Genomic DNA, 25,121 nt, shown 5'->3' on the forward strand with positions numbered 1-25,121 from the left:
CTTTCCCTTTCCCAGTGCATGTGAAGTTACAGAGTTGCATCATGGGGGTAACTTTTGAAAAAGGAGCTTATCAATCACAGTCACTGTCACATAGATATGTGTAAGATGGTTCTCAAAGGGGACAGAAGGGCTCTTGCTCATGCTCACAAGCTGATGCACTCACTCACATGTACAGGAGTGACGTATCAACCCATGAATCAAGATATTGGGGAAAAGTGTGAGCTGAAAATGATGAAAGTTGTTCAAATGCAATACTTGGTGACTAATAATTTAGGGAAGTATTGGAGATTTGAAAGGTGCTACGGGATATGAGCAGTGTGGTACAGATGTAAGATCTTAATTGGATCACTCTTTTGTTGCTGAGAATTTTCCTGCTAAGCAGAAAATGCAAACTTGTAGTGTATTTGAGTTTTTAAAAGGCTTCTAAAGTTTGTAATTTCCACTTTCAAATGTCAGACTTGATTTGCCCTAACAAAAAATGTATCAACCCCTACTAAAACATTCCATTAATTATAATCCACATAATAATTCACATTTCCTGTTGCTGCAAGATAATTTTCCTGCTGGCTTAAATGAAGATCCTACATCTGTGTCCTATTTATAGATCTAAACATAACCCTGTGGGAAGTCATATATACTTCTACTGTAAATGTAAAAAATGTAAATGTACTGACTAACAGGAGGAAGTATTTTTATTATCTGGGAATCAATGAGCATGTAGAGAACCTTCAACAAGTTGAAAAAGGAAAGGATCTAATCAACCCCTAATCAATTGAATGTGTCAGTCTTCCAAAACTAAATGTTCAGCTAGGTGAAATCATTTACTGTATATTTGATTGGTTGAGCATCAAGGTCTAGCAATTTCATGTATGGTACGACTTGTCAAACTTCCTTTTCCAACATTTCGTAGTAAGTTCTTCTATTTAATGTGTGTTCTGTGCTGCTGTGTTTCTTGTGTTCTGTTGTAGTTTGTCTTGTTTACTGGGGCCTCCCCCAATGACCCCTCTCTCACACTGAGTAACTAACTACCTTTGGGTTCTGCAGAGTTAACCATGTGCCAAACCTTGAGATTGCAGACACTTTACAACACCAAACAGACATAAGGAATTTACAGCTCTGCACCACTCTCTAGAGAAATAGGGGGCAAAATACTGTATGTCTGCTTGGTTTAAGACGCATATGTAAAAATTGTGTTCAAACCACATTTTAATGCAACCTTCTTTCAAATGTTGTTCGCCTCATTTGGCTTGTTGGGTGTCTTGTTTGGTGCTGTCAGACACACGGCTGATAAATAAGACTTGATTGCACTGTCTAAGCTGTGTCACTTGGGTCAATGATTAAAAACGACTATAGAGGCTTGGCCCCCTTCTGAATATTAACCCATGGTTTTAAATTGTTCTGTTATATATATTACTGTGTTGCATGTCTGTTGGTGCCTACTCACTGACATCAGCTAAATATATACATTCCATGGATTGACGGAAAAAGAAACTAACTCATTTGCCATTCAGTTTTATTTGGTAACAAGAGAAATATTAAGAAAATAACAAATCTACAAAATGTGCATTGATAAAGCTAAACGTATTACACTAAATAAAAGCTATGGTAGTAGATAGTTATTTCGATTTCCACACACCACATTTGTAATGATTATTTCAAATAAAATAAGATCAGAAAATCATGATTTATGGTTTTAAAAGACACGATGAAAAGTAAAAATTACCTTCTGTGTGTAACTGACAAAAATATGTTAAAACACATGCAGCCAGTGACCCCCATGGGCTAGGTAAGTATGTTTTATGAATAATTCACCAACTCCTGTTGTGTCAAGACAGTCACAGCTTATACAGCTAAAGATCAATAGAGGGTTGAGTTCAAGTGTCATTTACTAGTAGGTGGAGGACTTGGAGGATGAGAGTTCATTGTCATCAAATAGATTGGGTTTATAATCATCAAGCAGACTGTTAACACCCTAATCAATAAGAATTACCATCACAAACACTATCCAGGGAATGTTACAGTGAGGTACAGTATGATACGCACACAGTGAACAGTGCAATGTGGCACAATGACCAGCAGAGGTCACTGAGATGCAATTCATTTCAGCAAGCATAGCGAGAGATGAGACAAGACATCACCGGTGTCTGGACAAAAACTATGCCCAACATGACTTGTTGTATAACTGTGGAAGAGAATGCAACAACAGACAGACCAACCACTGTCTATTCTGTCACCCCCCGCCCTGCCCAAACAAATGATCTTCCAATGGAAACATGTCATAGGGACCTAAAACTAATCAAGGCAAAACACAGGACACATCTGGGGAGAGCAGGGGTTTGTGACAAACAAGAAAATGAGCAGATAGAACTAGGTATAATCTACATGACAGAGTAAGTAGATCACAATGAGAGCCTGAACAAAATATAAACAGTTAAAAAATCTAATCTCATATACAGTAGAATGATCGAAAAAGGACAGTACCTTAGCAACATGGTATAGGCTAAATTACTTAAAGTAACAGCTAATTCTCCCCAAGTCTATAGTTATTGACTTTGTACATATTCAGAAATTATGATCCATTATTTACTATATAATACAGTATAATAATTATACTGGATAAGCTTCAGATCTACGGTAAACTAGTAAGGTTGAAAGGTGAGTCGGAGGGGAACTGTATATCTGTGACAGTACTGGACATGTTGACTGGACGAGCCCAGTCTGGATAAGTCTCCAAACTGAACATGGCACGACCCCAAGTGTTCATGGCCAGAGAAACCGATAAAATGCCCAAAATGTTCATCACAAAGCCTGTTTTCACCTGTAAATAGAGAAACCAAACAGATGTATATGCTAGAATACAGTACCTTTAAGTTTAGGAACAGTCTGACATATGGTCATACAGTATATCGGTGTAAGGATCTTACCATGTCCTTTACCAAAAGATGGCCAGATGCAAAGGCAATGGAGTTGGGAGGGGTGGAGACTGGCAACATGAAGGCAAACGAACATCCTGTTGTCGCAGGTATCATAAAGTAAAGAGGGTTCACCTTGACAAACATAGCCTGTCAAGAGGAGACAAACACATTTGTTGCTATTCTTTTGACAAAATTGTATTAATGCAAAAATAATAACACTTTTAAACACTTTTCTTCAGACAAACACAAGGAGCACACACGTTAGTAAAGAGTGAGTGAGTGAATCCAGCTCTCATTCAATAACTGGCAACGATATTCCAAATTGTTAGTAGTAATTCATTTAGCTTAGGAATTTCACTGAAGATAAGTAAGTATGGTGTACTTGTCATGGTGATACTGGATGATACTGGGTGGGTGATACTATTGCTTAGATTGAACGATACTGCAGGACATTGTCATTCCCAGCCAAAGACAACTGGTTACTGATAACTGTAGTTAATGTCCAACAGACATACAAATAGACCCAACAGCCATGGTGCTACACTGACAGATCTGTTAACCCCATGGCAAACACTAAAAAGGTCAATTGCTGTGGGAGATTAGAGTAGAGAGCACCTATTTCCCCATCATCTCATACTAATCCATGAATTAGTAATCCAATGTAGTTCAAGGCTTTATGGTAGATAACACGGGATATTCAAATACTACACACAAAATACATGTCTTCCTTCAAAATGATTGCCTACTACAGTAGGCCTGTCCTTTTCATACCCACAGGGCACGTCAATCTCAATAATGGAAACATCGAACTAAACGTTGAATGTTGTGGTCATAGATGACAGCTCACCAGTTCAGCGATGACGGGCAGGAATATGATAATGGTGGCGGTGTTGCTGGCAAACTCTGTGAAACAGGCCAGGAAAGCTGTGATGAACATGACGGCCACAGCAGGGGGGACCTGGGCAATAGGCTGGAGGTAGGCTCCTATCCACGCCGCCAGTCCTGACTCCTATATTATACAACAGGGACAGAGCGTCAACAGACAGCCCCCCATCTCAGTAGTAGCAGAAATAGGTAAAAAGTATATAAATCACCACACAATAGACATTTGAATGTGTTAAAGGGATGTGCATCATTGTGTGCATCATTAAACACCAACAGGTTTTACCCATAGGGCATATTGATTCTATATGTAAATTCTATGGTTTTACCTCACATCCCTTGGCCATGGCAAAGCCTCCACCCAGCAACAGAATGATATTCCATGGGACACATTCCTGTGCTTTCTTCCATGATAGGAGAGGAACATATGGAGTATTTGATGCTGTGGAAAACATGACAACATGACAATCAACCTCTGCCCACCAGCCAAATCCAGGTCAACCACTGAAATATCAGAATATCTAACCTGCAAGGGGCCTTGAAAAGGGGTAAGAAAGAAAAGGCTGAAGGTAGGGGTTAGGGGTTAAAATAAGGGTTAAGGGTCAAAATATGGCCATGGCTGGTGTTTTGTTTTTCCCTCGGGTACCGCTGGGCCAGACATTTTTCCATCCCATAGAAAGTTTGTGGGCAGAACTGAAAAAGCGTGTGCGAGCATGGAGGCCTACAAACCTGACTCAGTTACACCAGCTTTGTCAGGAGGAATGGGCCAACTTATTGTGGGAAGCTTGTGGAAGGCTACCTGAAACGTTTGACCCAAGTTAAACTATTTAAAGGCAATGCTACCAAATACTAATTGAGTGTATGTAAACATCTGACCCACTGGGAATGTGATGAAAGAAATAAAAGCTGAAATAAATCATTCTCTCGACTATTATTCTGACATTTCACATTCTTAAAATAAAGTGGTGATCCTAACTGACCTAAGACAGGGAATTTTTACGAGGATTAAATGTCAGGAATTGTGAAAAACTGAGTTTAAATGTATTTGGCTAAGGTGTATGTAAACTTCTGACTTCAACTGTAGAGCAGAGTAAACAGAGCAAACCAAAGTGTGGCGACACACTCTTGAGAGATTAATAATAATCACACAAACAAAGGGGCTACAGTCTTACCTCACAACAGAATGCTGCTCAGACTAATCTACGTCATTAACATTCCTCAGGTGATTTACAGTACCTAACAACAGAGCCAATACAAGTTCTGTACTTCAGAAATGGACTAATGAAAGAAAGAATATTCTACTTTGATAGTAGTCAATGATATAGATGTAGGATCTTAATTGGAGCCAGTTGGCTACAGCAGGAGAATAATCCTGCAGCAACAGGAAATGTGAGTTATTATATGGATTATAATTAATTGTCATTTTTTGTAGAGGTTGATACATTTTTCATTAGGGCAAATCAAGTCTGAAATTTTAAAGTAGAAATTACAAACTTTAAAAGCCTTTTTAAACCTTGAATACAACTACAAGTTAGAATTTCCTGCGGTGCAGGAAAATTCCTGTAACAACAGCGTGATCAAATTAAGATACGACATCTGTACTGTAATTTATTTCTGGTGAGGCATGATGTAAGGGATAATCAACAAAGGCCTCTGCATTCTATGGAAAATAATGAAAGATGCAGAAGGTGTGTTCAACAACGTGCTAGCAGAGTGGAACTGACCTTCCAAGGAGTTTCATTATTTTCCAGAGAATGCATAGAGCCCTAAGTTGATTATCCCTTTTATACCATGGCTATAATTTAAAGAAATATGTTCATTTGCTGGTAGAAATGTGTTCAACATCCATTGAAGTAGCTAGCAAGTGCATTAGTAGTTGCCGTGGTGATCAAACAGGCTCACTAGTTTGGCTAACCAAACCATGAGTTCTAGCTTGCCATTATGAAAATCGAATTCAACAATGCCAATAATGTTTCCAATTCGACTTTTGTTTTCAAAAGCAGCTCAAATATAGAACATGGAAGAATGAACTATAGCCATTGAATTCTACCGTGCAAATAAACCATGCGTTATAGGGAAATAATGCACGCTCTAGAATGCCCTTCAAGCCAATCAGGAACAAGTATTCAACAATGTCATGGTATAATGAATATTATAAACTGGGTGGTTCAAGCCCTGAATGCTGATTGGCTGACAGCCGTGGTAAATCAGACCGTATACCACGGGTATGACAAAATATTGATTTTTACTGCTCTAATTACATTGGTAACCAGTTTATAATAGCAATAAGGCACCGCGGGTTTTTGTGGTATATGGTCAATATACCACGGCTAAGGCCTGTATCCAGGCACTCCGAGTTGCGTCGTGCACAGCCCTTAGCTGTGGAAAATTGGCTATATACCACAATCTTCAGGCATTATTGCTTAAATAATGTGAGTTTAAAACCTTTGATCTACAGTATATGCATACAGCTGCTTCACTCCATCTAATCTTTTGATTCGAAAACATCCAATGTGTCCTCTATATCAGTACAGAAAGGCGATATGACTAGAGGCAGTGGTATTTTCCATCTACATATTCCGAAAACATATTTCTTATTATTTGGGACATGTCCTTTCAAGTACTGACCTCTAGAATCAAACCACCAGCTAAGAGAGGGCTTCTGGGAAGGGAAGAAAAATAGGATTGACACAATGATCACTCCAGTGGTCGCATCTGACACATACCTACAGTAGGAAGAGAATCAGAGAAGAGGAAGTCATGATGCGGCTGGTTTCCTCATGCCTCCAGTGAATTATACAGACATTTCTGAGGTAACGGGCAGTGCCTTGTTAGCTTGTAGCAAGCTTATCTGTCTTACCCTTTGTTGAAAAATGTGGACCATCCAGTTACAAATTTGGGATCTCTTGTGAACAGGAGAACGGCAAACAAAATGAAAAAGAATGCGATGGATCCTTCTGCAAAACTAAAATGGAAGATGGAAATTGTTGTCACTGAGGAATTCTACATTACTCCTGACTAAGTACAGAGGGTCTAGAACAGGGGTCATCCTTAGTCTTGGAGGGTTGTAGCAGGAGTTTGTTCCATCCAACTGATTAAAATAAACAATCTAAAGCATGCGAACAATGTGGCCCTCCTGAACCAGAATTGGCCAACCCTGGTATAGGGCATGATTTAAGATTAGAGCATGTTGCCTGTGATTTAGTCTAGAGATAAGGCTAGAGTCCCTTACTTTATGGGGCCTAGTTTTCTGTAGTCTTCATCAATAACAACCTCTGCTTTTTTCTCTGCTTGTGCTCTTTCGTCCTGTTTCTTCACACATAACCTGAACACAACAAATAGTATTAAAATAGTGTGAATGTATCTGACAGGTAGAAGAATGTATTACTTCAGTTTATTTTAAAAAGTGTACAGGCAAAAATCCTAGAACTCTAGCACAGACTGCCTATGTGATCATCTATGGTCACGTTTTTATATTACACACTTCTGAGGAACTTAGATTTGATTTGACCACCATACCGCGTATTCAAGCCCCCGTAGAGGAAAGAAATCCACAGCCATGCCAAGATGAGGAAGAGCACCATGAGAGGAAAGGCGAATGCAAACCAAGAGCCAAAATTTATCAAGTCGCACTCTGGGAAGTAACTAGGACACAAATAAGCAACTGTCAAAAACGGTACAGCAAACATGAAAAAAGTAGTATTTTATGGTCTAAAACGTAACATGTTCTTCAAACACAGCTATTTGCCAGTAAAATCCTAACTCAGGTTGTCAGGTTGGTGTCATATGCCTTTAAAGGTCCTCAATATCATATCATTTCTGGGTAACAATTAAGTACCTTACTGTAATTTTTTTTCAATTAAAATGGTAGAAAAAGAAACAAAAATAGCCTCTTAGCAAGAGCAATTTCTCAAGAAAGAATTTAGCTAGGACTGTCTGAGTAGGGTGTGGAAAACTGAAAACTAGCTGTTATTGGCAGAGAGGTTTAGAACTCTCTCTCTTATTGGTCTATTGATTAATTTACCACCTGGTGATGTCACCAGGCAGGCCAAAACTCCATCCCACCAAAACCGTCTGAAATTTCCAGCAGTCTTTTCAAACAGCTCTTACACTAAAACTGCAATGCTGCTGAGTTTTTCACACTCAACAGTTTCCCACATGTATCAAGAATGGTCCACCACCCAAAGGACATCCAGCCAACTTGACACAACCGTGGGAAGCATTAGAGTCAACATGGGTCAGCATCCCTGTGGAACGCTTTTAACACCTTGTAGTCTACGCCCGACAAATTGAGGCTGTTCTGAGGGGAAAAGGGGGGGGCTGCAACTCAATATTAGGAAGGTGTTCCTAATGTTTGGTATACTCAGTGTATATATAAAGCACAGGAAAATCTAGTTTTTGACTGCACTGGGGCTTTCAGAGGGACTTCTGAAGTCTGGAACAGAACAGTACTCATCTTTTTCATAATGGTTAAAACCCTTTCATAGACCTTCTCAGGGATACCTTTTCTCCTTACATACCTTTATTGTTCTATCTGATGTGCCTGTGAGGTCTATGAGAGGGTATGTACAGATGCAGTAGGAGAAAGAGAGATCAGTCAAGTCCTTAACTTGGGTACCTCTTAAGTTGTCCAATGAGGATGAGGTTTGGCGCCGTGCCTGTCAGGGTGGCAGTCCCTCCGATACTGGCAGCGTATGGGATACAGATCAGGAAGCCTTTCCACACCTTCATCTGGTACTCTGACTCTGTCCTGATCTCCTGTGCAGTCCTCCCATTTGACCGCACCATCCCATCAGTTCTTAAGATATAATATAGGGAAATGTAACCAAACAGATTGTAACAATGCTAGTAAACAGCTACATGATAACCATGAATCCAACATGAGAGCTAAAATTGTCCTTTCTTACCCATCTATAGACAAGATCTGTTTTTCAGAGGGCAGTGAATGCAGCTTTACTTGTGATTGACCTGATGGATGTTGAAGTTAACAGGTTGTTAGAGTTATTCTCTCCATTGTTCACTCTGCAGTGACAAATGACTAAATATTTTTAAGGACAGGCTTAGACAGAATAATCCCATATCGAATACCCATTTGAAGGAGATTTAGGGGGTTATCTAAGTGTAACTGCCTCTACGGAGGATCAATACGTTTCCCATAAACCAACTAGTTTGATGCTACAATATACATAGCTATAGTATGAATGAGACAACCTATAACAGAGATATTAACAATTTATATGTAATCAAAGCCTGTGAGTTCCAGTTTTCTAACTAGGTTGTCTGTAGACCTCTGTCATATTTAACAAATGACTTGAAAGGCGGCTACTATAATCAATAAATTACCATTTGAATATTGAATAACTTGACATGTCGTGCTCTGAAGGCAATATGATAGAAAAGGTACAGTAGTTGTACGAAGTTCATACCCTGAGTTACTTATTACAGTTTTAATGTGGGAACATTACTCTTAGCTATAGAAAATTAAAGTATAGTCTATTGTATAGGTCTTCATCTTTTCGCTAGATGTGTGTGGGACAGTTGGAGAAACCCTACACAGCAACTCACCCTCTGTCTCCTCTTTCACCTTGCAGTTCTCCTTCAGAGTGGCCAGGTCCCCAAATAGGCTCTCCAGGATGGCGTTAGCAATGGGAAGCATCATGGCCGTTGTTGCTGTGTTGCTGAGCCACATGGACAGGAAGGCAGAGGTGATCATCATTCCCAAAATCAACCTGTATGGGGAGAGAGATGGGCACATGGGTCAGGTGTAAGTGGAGTGGCAAATCAATACTATGATTATCAATAACATTTCTGATAGCAACTGGCCTATGTAAAATGGTAGAGAATCAGCTCGAAGACGCTTAGACCTTCTTTTTTGAAATTTTCAGTGGAATTGTTAACAAACACGCCCCCATAAAGAAAATTTGAATTAAAAAGAGATTTAGCCCCTGGTTCGACCGTGATCTTGCCGAGTTACTCCACCTTAAGAATTGCATTTGGCGAAAGGCTCGGCACACGCATACTCCGGCTGACTGGCTATCATTCAGGCAAATGAGAAATAAGTGCACTCAGGCTATCAGGCCAAAGTTAGTTACTTTAAGGAGCAGTTCTCTCTCTGTGGGTCTAACCCCAAGAAGTTCTGGAAAACGGTTAATGACCTGGAGACTAAACCCTCCTCCTCACAGCTGCCCATGTCCCTTAATGTTGATGATGTGGTTGTTACTGACAAGAAGCACATGGCTGAGCTCTTTAATCACCACTTCATTAAGTCAGGATTCCTATTTGACTCAGCCATGCCTCCTTGCCCGTCCAACATTTCCTCATCTCCCACCCCTTCAATAATCAACTGACTGGCTTTCTTGATGTCTATAGTATTCTCTCGGGAATGCAATCTGGTTTCCGCTCAGGTTATGGATGTGTCACTGCAACCTTAAAGGTCCTCAATGATGTCACCATGCCCTTGATTCTAAGAAATATTGCACTGCTATTTTTATTGACTTGGCCAAAGCTTTTGATACGGTAGACCATTCCATTCTTGTGGGCCGGTTAAGGAGTATTGGTGTCTCTGAGGGGTCTTTGGCCTGGTTTGCTAACTACCTCTCTCAAAGAGTACAGTGCATAAAGTCAGAAAATCTGCTGTCTCAGCCACTGCCTGTCACCAAGGGAGTACCCCAAGGCTCGATCCTAGGCCCCACGCTCTTCTCAATTTACATCAACAGCATAGCTCAGGCAGTAGGAAGCTCTCTCATCCATTTAAATGCAGATGATACAGTCTTACACTCAGCTGGCCCCTCCCCAGATTTTGTGTTAAATGCTCTCCAACAAAGCTTTCTTAGTATCCAACAAGCTATCTCTACCCTTAACCTTGTTCTGAACACCTCCAAAACAAAGGTCATGTGGTTTGATAAGAAGAATGCCCCTCTTCCCACAGGTGTAATTACTACCTCTGAGGGTTTAGAGCTTGAGGTAGTCACCTCATACAAGTACTTGGGAGTATAGCTAGGCGGTACACTGTCCTCCTCTCAGCATATCAAAGCTGCAGGCTAAAGTTATATCTAGACATGGTTTCCTCTATAGTAATCACTCCTCTTTCAGCCCAGCTGCCAAACTAAACCTGATTCAGCTGACCATCCTACCCATGCTAGACTACGGAGACATAATTTATAGATCGGCAGGTAAGGGTGCTCTCGAGCGGCTAGATGTTCTTTACTATTCGGCCATCAGATTTGCCACCAATGCTCCTTATAGGACACATCACTGCACTCTATACTCCTCTGTAAACTGGTCATCTCTGTATACCCTTTGCAATGCTTATTTATAAAACCCTCTTAGGCCTCACTCCCCCCTATCTGAGATACCTACTGCAGCCCTCATCCTCCACATACAACACCCGTTCTGCCAGTCACATTCTGTTAAAGATCCCCAAAGCACACACATCCCTGGGTCTCTTCTCTTTTCAGTTCACTGCAGCTAGCGACTGGAACGAGCTGCAACAAACACTCAAACTGGACAGTTTTATCTCAATAACTTCATTCAAAGACTCAATCATGGACACTCTTACTGACAGTTGTGGCTGCTTTGTGTCATATATTGTTGTCTCTACCTTCTTGCCCCTTGTGCTGTTGTCTGTGCCCAATAATGTTTGTACCATGTTTTGTGCTGCTACAATGCTGTGTTGCTACCATGTTGTTGTTATGTTGTGTTGCTACAATGCTGTGTTGTCATGTGTTGCTGCCTTGCTATGTTGTTGTCTTAGGTCTCTCTTTATGTAGTGTTGTGTTGTCTCTCGTTGTGATGTGTGTTTTGTCCTATATTTATATTGTATTTTTTTTTTTTTTTTAATCCCAGGCCCCCGTCCCCACAGGACACCTTTTGCCTTTTGATAGGCTGTCATTGTAAATACGTATTTGTTCTTAACTGACTTGCCTAGTTAAATAAAGGTTCAATAAAAAAATAAATAATAATAATAAAAATAAAAAAAACATGATTACCGTAATTTCCGGACTATTGAGCGCACCTGCATATAAGCGCACTAAATTAAAAAAATAATATTATTTTGAACATAAATAAGCTGCACATGTCTATAAGCCGCAGGTGCCTACCGGTACAAAAATAAATAGGCTTTAACGAAACACGGCTTGTAACAAAAAATAAAAAATTAGCAGTAAGCTTTAGTTGTCTTTTTGCACTGAGTCAATTCCTCACGCTGCTGTTTCCAACGTCTTATCATCGACTCATTAAGACCAAGCTCCCGTGCAGCAGCTCTATTTCCTTTTCCAACAGCCAGATCAATCGCCTTCAACTTGAAAGCTGCATCATATGCATTTCTCCGTGTCTTTGCCATGATGAGGGTGACAAAATGACTACCGTAATCAGAATGATGGGAAGTTTGAGAGCGCTCGATTTAATCTAAACACTAAACAAAAAAGTTGTTTGACCTTAACCCGTTCGGCAATTTCAGTGGTCTAATGAAAGCTTCATGCCGCCAAAAAACTGAGCACGTCACAGAATGTGTTTTTTTGGAGAAAAGAAATGTGAAAGCGGGAAAAATCCATATATTAGCCGCGTCATTGTTTAAGCCGCGAGGTTCAAAGCGTGGTAAAAAAGTTGCGGTTTATAGTCTGGAAATTACGGTATGTATATTTTGCCATATGCAGTGGATTCATATTAGATCATGGAAAATAATCCGAAAAAATAAATTATGATAAATGTATTACTGTTGTATATATGGCGATATAGACTTCTCACCAGGCTGGTTTGACTCCAACAATCTTAAGAACTTTCAGAGCTATTCTGCGATGCAGACCCCATTCCTCGATAGCTGATGCCATCACAAGACCACTGAGAAAGAGAAAATTTGTATCGAGGAAGTACTGAGGGCACACTTTTTTGGATGGAAGAATTCCCATTGTTGGAAAGAGGCAAACAGGTAGCATGGCAGTGACAGCTAAGGGGAGAGCCTCTGTGCACCAGAACACAGCCATTAACAGCACCACATACAGACATTTCCCCTCCTGAAAAACAGAACAGAAACATGTTGGTGAACATTAAGAGTAAATGCCAAAGGTGATCTATTTCATTAATGTTTTTATCACGCTGTGGAAAGACAAAAGTACAAGGAATGTACTTTTCTGTGGCTGGAATTGCAAAATTAGGGGAGAATTGTAAATAAATAAGCCCATGAAGTTATTAATAGCTGGGTTATGTCTCAGATTGGTTGGTTAGGTCTCCAATTGTGTTATGGCTATGATTAAGAGGGGTGAATGGAGTGAGGGTCGAGTTATTCATGTGAGGATTGATGTTTTAGCAATATGATGAAGCGGGACCATGTCCTGTTTTTAAATCTAATGGCACGTTTTATGATCCTGATTCTAATTTCAGTGAAGTCTTATTCCAACAGATGTTGGTTTAATGGGTGTTCAGATTTAAAGGCAGGTGTGGATATTATTAATCATATCAGTTATAGGCTGTGGCAATACTGTATTTAACCATTGCCTGACTTTCAGTCGTAGGTCATGACAATTTGATGTGGTTCAGCAATTTGGCTTAGTTATATACAGTTATAAAACTACTTTTTCTTGTGAGTTAGAGAAATAAATGGTTAGAGTAGAAAGATTTGTGTTTCTTCCAATAACCACTTACCTTTTCCGGTAGACCAAAAAGTAACGGGAGGAGAATAAGCGGAGTGAGGACGAGAATAAATTGTTTCTTGACGCACCAAAGCTTCTTAGCGAACGTTGATATTGTTTCCATTTCCATGACAAATATTATTTTATTGAAGTGCACCAACGCTTGTTATGTGATGCCGGAGTGCAGAATTTTGAAGCCTCAGTTTTATCACATTGACTCCGTTGTTTTTGCACTCTTGGAGAAGATTAACTATTGGTTTACAGGTTAACTCACAACGCATTGTTCAAGTTATTAGGGATGCGCGCGCAAGTTGAGCTTGCTCTGTGGTTGCACAATTGGTATGTGATTTATTGTGTTTTACTGATAATAACCAACATTTTAACAATTCCAGTAGTCTTGTCTTTCTGGTTCCTCCCTGCAAAATGGATGCCAGCCATGTCAACAGTCAAAAACTGCTTCCATCATCATCCATGGTTGATCACACAAGGGAAGGGGCCACATAGGTAAACCATATAAACGTCATTTTAAGAGGATAGGGACTTGAACCACAGACATGTGCCATAAAGGTCCGAATTTAGCAGAAATCCTATGTTTGGAAACAAATGGAGAACAAATACATGGAGATTACAATGGTAATCTGTAACACATGACTATACACAGTTTAAATAGGCTGCATTTACACCTGGAAGCCCAATTGTCACGGTTGTCGTCAGTGAAAGAGGACCAAAATGCAGCAGGTACGTGTATGCTCATTTTGACTTTTATTTAATTATCAAAAGAACACTCCAAAAACAACAAAACACGAAAACGAACGAACAACAAAACAGTCTGGCAAAGCCTAGGGCTGAACACAGAATAATCACCCACAAATACCAAACACAAACACACCCTACTATATGGGACTCTCAATCAAAGGCAGATAGACAACACCTGCCTTCAACTGAGAGTCCCAACCCCAATTAACCAAACATAGACATACATTCACCAGACTACACATAGAAATACATAAACATAGAACATCAACCCAAAACCCCGGAAATACTAAATCAAACCCCCCTTTGAACAAACACACCACCCTGAACCACATAAAACAAATACCCTCCGTCACGCCCTGACCAAACTACAAAACAATTAACCTTATATACTGGCCAGGACGTGACAGTACCCCCCCCTTAAAGGTGCTACCCCGGAAGCACCTTAACAAAAAAAAAATACCCCCAAACAATACCCAAAAGAAAAATTCCCCCTTACTAAAGGGAGGGAAGGTGGCTGCCGTCAACGACGGCACTGTGCTACACCCCCCCTCCCCAACCCACCTATTTTTGGAGGTGGCTCCGGCTCAGGCCGTTCCAGGCTGTCGGGACAGTCTGGCAACTCGGGACAGTCTGGGCAGTCTGGCCACTCGGGACAGTCTGGGCAGTCTGGCCACTCGGGACAGTTCAGCGCAGTCTGGCCACTCGGGACAGTTCAGCGCAGTCTGGCCACTCGGGGCAGTTCAGCGCAGTCTGGCCACTCGGGGCAGTTCAGCGCAGTCTGGCCACTCGGGGCAGTTCAGCGCAGTCTGGCCACTCGGGGCAGTTCAGCGCAGTCTGGCCACTCGGGGCAGTTCAGCGCAGTCTGGCCACTCGGGGCAGTTCAGCGCAGTCTGGCCACTCGGAGCAGTTCAGCGCAGTCTGGCCACTCGGAGCAGTTCAGCGCAGTCTGGCCACTCGGGGCAGTTCAGCGCAGTCTGGCCACTCCGACGACTGTTGACTGACGGGCAGCTCCGACGACTGTTGACTGACGGGCAGCTCCGACGACTGTTGACTGACGGGCAGCTCCGACGACTGTTGACTGACGGGCAGCTCCGACGACTGTTGACTGGCGGGCAACTCCGACGACTGTTGACTGGCGGGCAACTCCGACGACTGTTGACTGGCGGGCAACTCCGACGACTGTTGACTGGCGGGCAACTCCGACGACTGTTGACTGGCGGGCAACTCCGACGACTGTTGACTGGCGGGCAACTCCGACGACTGTTGACTGGCGGGCAACTCCGACGACTGTTGACTGGCGGGCAACTCCGACGACTGTTGACTGGCGGGCAACTCCGACGACTGTTGAGCGGCGGGCAACTCCGACGACTGTTGACTGGCGGGCAACTCCGACGACTGTTGACTGGCGGGCAACTCCGACGACTGTTGACTGGCGGGCAACTCCGACGACTGTTGACTGGCGAGGCTGGGTTTACGCACTTGCCGTTTAGTGCGGGGAGCGGGAACAGGACGAGTCGGACTGGGTGGACGCACTTCCGGGTCCGCACGAGAGACAGGAGCTGGAAACCCAGGGCTATGGAGGCGCACAGCCGGTCTAGATCTTACCTCCTGCACAACCCGCCTTGGCTGGATGGAACTAGTAGCCCTGTACGAGCGGAGTGCTCGTACAGGGCAGACTGGGCTGTGCAGGGGCCTGATGGTAGCCGTGCGTAGAGCGGGAGTTGGGTAGCCTGGTCCTCGGAGGCGTACCGGCGACCAGATGCGCTGCGCAGGCATCCTCCTACCAGGCTGGATGCCCGCTCTAGCACGGCACCTGCGAGGGGCTGGAATAACTCGCACCGGACTGTGCGTGCGTATGGGTGAGATAGTGCGCTTCTCAGCAAAACATGGCGCTCCCCACCTCATACGCTCCTCCATATAACCACGGGTAGCTGGCTTCCGGCTCTTCCTTTGCCTAGCCAAACTACCCGTGTGCCCCCCCCAAAAAAAAATTATTGGGGTTGCCTCTCGTGCTTCTCCCTCAGCGCGTCTCTGGCCTCGTACCATCGCCTCTCCGCCTTGGCTGCCTCAATTTCCCACTGCGGGCGCTGATAATCCCCAGCCTGATGCCAAGGTCCGGCCCCGTCCAGAATTTCTTCCCAAGTCCACTTCTCCCGCCAGTCCAACTCGAACGCTGTCTGCTCCTTCCTCTGCTGCTTGGCCCTTGAGTGGTGGGTGATTCTGTCACGGTTGTCGTCGGTGAAAGAGGACCAAAATGCAGCAGGTACGTGTATGCTCATTTTGACTTTTATTTAATTATCAAAAGAACACTCCAAAAACAACAAAACACGAAAACGAACGAACAACAAAACAGTCTGGCAAAGCCTAGGGCTGAACACAGAACAATCACCCACAAATACCAAACACACCCTACTATATGGGACTCTCAATCAAAGGCAGATAGACAACACCTGCCTTCAACTGAGAGTCCCAACCCCAATTAACCAAACATAGACATACATTCACCAGACTACACATAGAAATACATAAACATAGAACATCAACCCAAAACCCCGGAAATACTAAATCAAACCCCCCTTTGAACAAACACACCACCCTGAACCACATAAAACAAATACCCTCTGTCACGCCCTGACCAAACTACAAAACAATTAACCTTATATACTGGCCAGGACGTGACACCAATTCTGTTATTTTTCTCACTAATTGGTCTTTTGGCCAATCACATCAGATCTTTTCACATCAGCTCTTTTTCAGAGCTGATTTGATTGGTCAAAAGACCAATAAGTGCAAAAATATAAGAATTGGACTGCCTGTGTAAATGCAGTCTTTAGTTGTTTTTGGAAGATAATTGATAGATATATTCTATTGTTTTAGTGGCTGGTTTAATAAAAAGGTGACTTCAGTTCATTGGTGATTTCAATGGTGGCTCCCGCCATTGCAGATGTTCCTTTAAGCGATAGGCCTAATCGTAAATTCTCCATCTACAAATGTGAAGTGAAGACATAGGCTACTTTAAAAGACATCGGTGTTCAAAGCAGGATAAAAACTTGGTAGCCAACTGTCTGATCTGGCAATGCTCAATAGAAGGCAATGGCAGGCTTGTTTCTCTCCCACAGGACTAGCTGCCTCTCTATTCAGCTTTCTAAAGCCATTTATAACTACCCTGGCCTGAAACGGTCTCTTCACTGCTGGCACAACTCTGGTGGCCTCTTAGAGGTCAGAGCCAACCCTCCATTGCTCTTGGTCACAGGAATAAGCAGAACTTTCCACAGTTGAACTATTATCTGTGATGCAGAGGTGCCCTCTAGTGTCATAACATGTGTCATACATACAAACTGGTTTGGGGTGATTATGTGTGAAAAATACAGTATGTGTGGAAACCTATTAATATTAAAGTTGCTTAAAGGAAGAAAGACTCCTCAGCAACGGTAATAACGAGTTTGTGATCGGCACAAGTGAAGTTTTACTCATATAAATATATTATTAGATATTCTTCCTGCTAAATAACATAATCAGAATAACAGGGTGCATGCAGATTAGGTGAGGAGAAGGTTAGAGACAGACAGTCAGCCATAGCTACAGGCAATGGACTAACCATAACTGTTGTGTATTGGGGTTTTGCCGCAGAGCTTCATGGGAGTTGTGTATGTTGAGATGCCAATAGCTTAACTGATTCCCGTCTCCCATCTGTGGTTATGAAAGCCATGAGTCATAACAATAACCTCATCCCCAGGCTAACTGTGTCTGTTGAACCAGATTAGACCATGACATTGTGGTTTATGCTTAGCAGACAGTACAACTAAGCAACTATGCTCTTAGATGAAATAAATGTCCCCCTGTTTACTTTTTACCTGCTATGACCCTGAATATTGGCATTTCCAGCTTGACTACACATCAACTGTCTTCCCACTTCATTTGTAAAGATCACAACAACAACAAAAAGTCTTAATCCATGCCAGTTGTGTAATGCTATCTTGGATGAAATGCAAACAGACAGAAAAGGTTAGACCTGTTCTTATGCATATATGTTCTGACAAGTCTCATAGAGAGAATAAGGACATATGTCTCAGGTTCTAGCTAGTAGCTACTATAAGAACAAAATGCTAAAATACAATTTTTTTGTGTGCACAACCAAATCTCTTTGTTTTAAATAATTTTGTGCAAAAGAGCTACTTTTGAAACAATGATTCTTCTCTATTTAGATTTTACATGCACCATCGGTCTTGTCAGTTGAATTAACTGTAAGTTTCTCAATTAGCTAGGTTATTTTTACTTTCAAGAAGGCAGTCAAATAGAATTAACCTTTTACTGCAGTGGGCTAGTTTCTTGGTAGTTTTAAACAAATCTACTTTGAAACAAAAGTATACACCTCACACACATGGTTATTGGCCTAGAAAAAAGAAGACACTTGGACCATGTCAGATATTGAGTTGAAATGTATTCAATTTTGAGTTTGCATCCCAATATTACACTTAATATACATCACAGAAGACTGAAATATAACAAAATTGAAATAATGTTTATTAATTATGACATTTAAAAAATATTGCTAACACTTTACTTGACAGCCATTGTCATAACACTTTATGACACAGTCATAACCATGTCATAAAATTTCATAACAACTGACATAACTTGTCATAACCTGTCATAATAATTTGTAACACTGTCATGACACATATATTTACACCTGTTGTGACATATATTGTATTATTTTATGACTGGTTATGACATGTACAAAAGAAAATATGAATAACATTCCACCCATGAGGCCACGAGGTCATTTGACTACAGGAAAGGGCTACTGTCATCGATGAAGTATTATCAGGTCAAGTGAAAATTGCGTAACGTGAAACAACTTAGTCTATGTCAAACTACTGAATGTGTGTGTGTGTGTGCGCACGCACAAGTGTGCTTACATGTATGTGTGTGTATACACAAACACCCATGTTCAGGCTGTCTGTGTGTTCATTGAATTGGACCAAGGGGCTTACAGTGCTCTCAGAGCTCAGGAGCAAAACAGATAACCACAGTTCTCTCTAGCTGTGATCTAAGAGGAGGAGTAAAAACATTCAGCAGCAGGGCTCCAGAAGAGGCTCTTAAGGGGTAGGTGGCTCACTCACTACCTTGTATCCCTGCATTCCTGCATCTCCCTCAGTGAACTGTTGTCCAAATTCCCACCTGGTGAACAACACTTATAGACATCTGCTGCCGCTGGACCTTCGGCTCAATAAAACCACCAGGGAGTCTCTGGCCGGGGAGGACGAACAGGGGAACCTGACCGGCACCGGGACCGGCATCGAGCCTGGTCTGTGTGAGGCAGTCCACATCCAAGCTGAGGTGTTCCTGACACTGGGGATCGTCAGCCTTCTGGAGAATATCTTGGTGATCTTGGCAGTGGTGAAAAACAAGAACCTCCACTCACCCATGTACGCACTCCTGTGTAGTCTTGCTGCTGCTGACATGCTTGTGAGTGTCTCCAACTCACTAGAGACGGTGGTTATCGCTGCGCTGAACAGTCGGTTGATTGTGGCAGATGACCACTTTATTCAACTCATGGACAACTTCTTTGACTCCATCATCTGCATCTCCCTGGTGGCCTCAATCTGTAACCTTCTAGCTATCGCCATTGACCGTTACGTGACCATCTTCGCGACGATGCGGCGGGCTGTCCTGGCCATCGGTGGCATCTGGCTGACATGTGTGGTCTGTGGGATAGTCTTCGTCTACGCAGAGAGCAAGGCAGTCGTGGTGTGTCTGATCATCGTGTTCTTCACCATGCTGGTGCTCATGGCCACTCTGTACGTTCATATGTTCCTGCTGGCGAGGCTTCACATCAAGCGCATCGCTGTTCTGCCCGCGGAGGGTGTGGTGCCCCAGAGGCCCTACATGAAGGGAGCCATCACCATCACCATCCTCCTAGGGGTGTTTGTCTGCTGCTGGGCACCTGTCTTCCTCCACCTCATCTTCCTCATCACCTGTCCCATTTCTTGAAGCTCCCGAAGAACATTTATTGTGCTGACATTGCTTCCAGAAGCAGTTTGGAATACGGTAATTAGTGTTACAACCGAGGACAGATGATTTTTGCGCAGTACTCGCTTCAGCACTCAGCGGTCCCGTTCTGTGAGCTTGTGTGGCCTACCACTTCATGGGTGAAGCTCCAAGTGTAGCTCCAAGACCTTTCCACTTCACAGTAACAACACTTACAGTTGGCCGGGGAAACTCTAGCAGGGCAGAAATTAGACGAACTGACTTGTTGGAAAGGTGGCATTGTGTAACGGTGCCACGTTGAATGTCACTGAGCTCTTCAGTAAGGCCATTCTATTGCCAATTTTTGTCTAGGAAGATTGCATGGCTGTGTGCTCGATTTTATACACCTGTCAGCAACGGTGTGGCTGAAGTAACCAAATCCACTAATTTGAAGGGGTGTCCACATACTTTGTGTATATAGTGTATATTATAATATCTTCTTTGTATCTCAAAATCATTGAAATGTGCTTAACCTTAAAAATCTAAATCAAAATTATTCAATTCTAACGATGAAATTCAGCCGGGGAGTGCCCTTAGACCATGGGAAAAGGCAGCACTTGAATCATTCCCACGGTGAATGGCTAGGCCCACTTCGTTGTGAAACCACACACATAGCAGAGTCTTTGATATTACCGGCTGCAATTGATATGGTGAAAACAATGTGTGGGGAGGCAGAGGCACAGAAACTCACATCAATACCTTTGTCAGATAAAACTGTTAAATGAAGAAGTTATGCTATTGCTAGCAATCAAGAGGAAACTCTGACTGAACTACTCAAACACCCCAGCTTATGCTCTCCAAATGGATATTAGCTGTGAGGGCCGAGTTACCCACGCATTGACTTTTGTTTGCTATATATTTCGGGGGATGCTATTCACGAGGACATATTGTTCTTTCTCACGATTCCTGAGCATGAAACGGCATAGAGGATGTTCAGTGTGCTGCATGGCTATATTGATGAAAACAGATTCCATATGGGATTGAATGGTGGGCTTTTGCACAGATGGGGCTCCATCTATGGCGGGATGGCATGCAGGCCTCTGCACTCTAGTTATGAATGGGTATCCCTCTGCCATATGGACCATTGTATGATATATCGAGAGCAACTGGCGGCAAAAGAGCTGAGCACAGAATTTACTGCAGCAGGTAACTTTGATTGTAAACTACATCAAACCACATGCACTACTTGTACGCCTGTTCTCAAAACTACATGGAGATATTGGATCAGAGCATGACAATGTTCTATTTCACACCGAGGCTTGGTGGTTATTGAGGGGGAATGTTGGAAAGATTTTTCACATTAAGAGAGGGACTGTCATTCACAACGGATCTAAAGAATACAGACTTGGTTGACTTTCTGTGTAATTAAAAGAAAATAACAGAAAACAGCATCAGTAAGTGTCCCACACGAGTGATGACTGCTTACCTCCAATGCTCGAAGAGCACTTTGGGACCTACTGTACTTCCCAATTTGTTTGACTGTGACCCTGGCTCAGTTGACATGCTGGTAAGTGAAATTGAACAGCTGACGAGCTGTCATATGACCGAATGCTGAAGACAATGCGTTCAAGTTCACTACAGAGGAGTTTTGGTTCATGACTCAAAGGGAATACCCTGCCGTCTCCCTCTGAGCATTAATGGTCGCGTTCAAAACAACTGGGAACTCGGAACTGAGAACTCGGAAATGTCCGACTTCCAACTTCAGTGCGTTGAAGACAACTAGGAACTAAGAGGAGACAACTAAGAAAAGTGCTCCAACTGGGAATTCCAATTTTCTAGAGCTCCAACTTTCCAACCTAACAATCACTGACATCATGATTTGACCTCGTACTTTTCTGAGTTCCCAGTTGTCTTGAAAGCACCATAATACTCATGGTAGGCTACTCTTCGCCTCCTCATATGTGTGAAGCTGGATTCAGTGCTCTCGTCTGCATTAAAACCAAATATCTATCCAGGTTGGATGTGACAGCAGAGATGAGGTGTGCACTGTTGGCCACGCCCCCTGACTTTGAGAAGCTCCGACTCGACATGCATCAAGCACATCCATCTCATTATTGGTGGTGAGATAAGATACATTATGTCAGACTAACTTGCAATTGACTGTCAGAGCCCCACATTAAAAGTATGTGATGGTGAGTTGAGAAGACAATCAGAAATACTGTTAGAATGTTATTCAATTGACTGCCAGATCCCCAAGTAAAAAAGTAAACATTGGCTGTTGATTACATCATTTTACATAATTTTTCACATGGTTGGGGTTGCAAGAATTTTCAGATATCAAAATGAGGTTGTGGGCCCAAAAAGTTTGAGAACCCCTGCCCTAAGTTGTCCTCGCAGCATCCTGCTGTTTGAACAGCTTTGAGTTTACTCAATAAGGCATTATCAGCAGGGGCTACTGGCTATTCCGGACATGAATCATACCTCATCAGCATCAAAGTTTTCACAAAGTGGTTGGAAGGAAAATCAAAACAATGCATCTTCACTCATCAACTCCAGTATTGGAAGAATAAAATCGATAAGGTAGTCTGTGTAACGTTCGTCGTAAGGAGTGGACCAAAATGCAGCGGGTATATTGATCATCTTCTTTATTATTAAAGGAAAAACACTTAAACAAAACAAACGACGAAAACACTCCAATAAGGTGCACAGACTATATTGGAAACAACCACCCACAAACACAAGTGAAAACAAACACAACTAAATATGGCCTCCAATTAGAGACAACAACAACCAGCTGCCTCTAATTGGAGGTCATTGACAAAACTAACATAGAAATAGAAAAGCTAGATAACCTAGAACATAAACCAAAAACCCCGAAACACACAAAACAAACACCCCCTGCCACGCCCTAACCAAACTACAATAACAAATAACCCCTTTTACTGGTCAGGACGTGACAGTCTGTGATAAGTAGGGTCAACAATTAGTATACAGAACTGCATTTGCTGGATAACTGCTCAGGGTATTATTGCAAGATTTTAGCAAAACAAAGCAGAACTATATTTGAAGCAGATATTTACACCTTTCATTACATTGTAAGGATTTACTTTAAGTGATTGCATCTGTCACAAATGTAAACTTTTATCCAGGTGTCCTAGTGAACTCTCTAGGGCTGCGTTTACACAGGTTGCCCATTTCTGATATTTTTGACCAATTCAATCAGTGCTCAAAAATATCTGATGTGAAAAGATCTGATGTGATCTGAAAAAAAATCAGAATTGGTCTGCATGTGTTAACGCAGCTTAACAAATGTTTCCAGACACCTAACATCCAGCAGTTCTTGAAACCACTGCGTTCAGAAAGTGGGTTTTTGACTAAGATTTTCTTTACCACTGCTGTTGTTTTTGTCTCCTGCTATGACTCCTCTTGATGTTTCGAACAACCTGTTGATAAAAAAAAAGTGAATATAATGTTTGCACTTTGGAGAGAAAACAAGAGGATGTGGTGGCAGCTGCTGAGAGGTCCCGCTTTGAGAGTAAATGTCACCTCACAGAGTGGATCTCCTGTCTATTGAATCATCTCACCTACAATATTAAAGACCCAATGCAGAAGTTTTTATATCAATATCAAATTATTTATGGGTAGCAATTAAGTACCTTACTTTCCATTAAAATATGAAAAAATATGTTTGTTTTTTTGCAAAAAAACTATTTCTCAAGCAACAATTTTCCTAGTGCTGTCTGGAAGTGGTCTGAGTGGGGAGGGGAACATTTAAAACGAGCTGTTATTGGCAGAGAGGTTCTTTGTTATTGGTCTATTAACCAATTTACAGAATGATGATATCACCATGGAAAGCCAAAACTCCCATCCATGCAAACCGGCTGATTAGAAGGTCCTGTGTAGATTGAATTTTAAACCAGCAACTATCAGGAAATAACACTGATCAAAGGTTTTCATAGTTTTATAGTGTTAGCTTCATCAGCTGTTGTACAATATGATATAAAATACAGAAAAAACTGAATTTTGACTGTACTGGGCCTTTAAAACCCATGCCTTTCTGGAGTTTTGATAGTTATCTGTCATGACAACCACTCGCATTATTAAGTACGATGCCTCAACACTCAGTAGTTTATGTCATTGTACCTATAGTACATTTGAGGAGGTAATATTTGAGAATATCCAGTAATGTAGCCTAACAGCTATATATTATACTACCATGAAACCAAATAGGGCTAATAAAGGCTGTACAGAAAATATATTTGGATGTGAAAAATATTGATTTACCCCCATAGAGATGAGACACAGAGCGATTTTGACAAGGCCCAGTGTCAAGAATCCACATGAAGTCCATATGACAGAGACCTCAACCAATTGTATGGGACACATTGGGGTAGTGTGAGTCACGTTCTGCCATGCTGTCACTGGCACTGTAGTATGGATCACACAATCTGTGGATATATGATGAGTTAATAAGACCAGGAAAGATACAGTATGCTCACTTCCATGAGTTATTCTCTGGCCTGTACTGTCCCATGCAACCTGGATTTTTGCCTGGCCCAGTGGCTTTTATGGTGATTAAAGCAATGTATCCAAACAATCAATGAATCAACCCTCATTGTAACCTAGGTTATAGTACTATCAATTTCCATATCCTACTCTAAGTCAAACCAGAATAGCGAGTAACAGTTTACCTGTAGATATATTGAGGGTGACCTTTGAATCTCTGTTGGTCTGTCCTATGTTGGCCCTGAGGAGACACTGGTATGTCCCTGCATCCTCAGGCCTGACTCTGGGAAGAACTAGACTGTCCATTGGTCCAAACCAAGCAGGTCGGGGAAATCTAAAGGGATATGGCTTCTCACCGTTACTTCTTCTGATAATACCAGTCTGGTTGTTCAGCTAAACATAGAGAAAAAAATTATGTATTTATATTGATCTATTCTGTTATTTTATCAGAGGAATGGATCAA

General features: G+C 42.0%; 2 protein-coding genes across 3 annotated transcripts; one reads left to right on the forward strand and one right to left on the reverse strand.

Moving 5' to 3' along the window:
* Nucleotides 1-1,496: 1,496 nt before the first annotated feature.
* LOC115165680 (solute carrier family 13 member 3) lies at nucleotides 1,497-13,796 on the reverse strand. 2 transcript variants are annotated; one of them, XM_029718961.1, is made up of 13 exons: nucleotides 13,437-13,796; nucleotides 12,543-12,808; nucleotides 9,363-9,526; nucleotides 8,705-8,765; nucleotides 8,416-8,595; nucleotides 7,317-7,442; nucleotides 7,030-7,122; nucleotides 6,658-6,762; nucleotides 6,426-6,523; nucleotides 4,127-4,239; nucleotides 3,763-3,924; nucleotides 2,925-3,062; nucleotides 1,497-2,818 (listed from the first exon to the last, which is right to left on the reverse strand). In XM_029718961.1, the coding sequence occupies exons 1-13, from the start codon at nucleotides 13,551-13,553 to the stop codon at nucleotides 2,630-2,632; spliced, it is 1,812 nt and encodes a 603-aa protein (XP_029574821.1). In that variant the 5' UTR covers nucleotides 13,554-13,796; the 3' UTR covers nucleotides 1,497-2,629. The 2 variants fall into 2 exon arrangements, with proteins under 2 accessions (XP_029574821.1, XP_029574822.1); XM_029718962.1 differs by lacking the exons at nucleotides 7,030-7,122; nucleotides 7,317-7,442 and having other exon boundaries at nucleotides 13,437-13,795.
* A 5,134-nt stretch (nucleotides 13,797-18,930) lies between these two features.
* Nucleotides 18,931-20,225, forward strand: LOC115166482 (melanocortin receptor 3-like). Its single transcript, XM_029720377.1, has 2 exons — nucleotides 18,931-18,961; nucleotides 19,341-20,225. The coding sequence occupies exons 1-2, from the start codon at nucleotides 18,931-18,933 to the stop codon at nucleotides 20,174-20,176; spliced, it is 867 nt and encodes a 288-aa protein (XP_029576237.1). The 3' UTR covers nucleotides 20,177-20,225.
* The last annotated feature ends 4,896 nt before the right edge of the window (nucleotides 20,226-25,121 follow it).

Source organism: Salmo trutta, chromosome 28 (genome assembly GCF_901001165.1).
Source record: "Salmo trutta chromosome 28, fSalTru1.1, whole genome shotgun sequence".
In the NCBI taxonomy this organism is placed as follows: Eukaryota; Metazoa; Chordata; class Actinopteri; order Salmoniformes; family Salmonidae; genus Salmo; species Salmo trutta.

Excerpts from the sequence above, each read along its gene's own strand:
- LOC115165680 (XM_029718961.1), bottom strand. The coding sequence starts at position 13,553 with ATGGAAATGGAAACAATATCAACGTTCGCTAAGAAGCTTTGGTGCGTC. Across the intron at positions 6,763-7,029 it reads AGAAAACTAGGCCCCATAAA|TTTTGCAGAAGGATCCATCG; the intron begins GTAAGGGACTCT and ends CTTCCATTTTAG. Across the intron at positions 6,524-6,657 it reads TCCACATTTTTCAACAAAGG|GTATGTGTCAGATGCGACCA; the intron begins GTAAGACAGATA and ends TTCCTACTGTAG.
- LOC115166482 (XM_029720377.1), top strand. The coding sequence starts at position 18,931 with ATGAATAACATTCCACCCATGAGGCCACGAG. Across the intron at positions 18,962-19,340 it reads TCCACCCATGAGGCCACGAG|TGAACTGTTGTCCAAATTCC; the intron begins GTCATTTGACTA and ends CATCTCCCTCAG.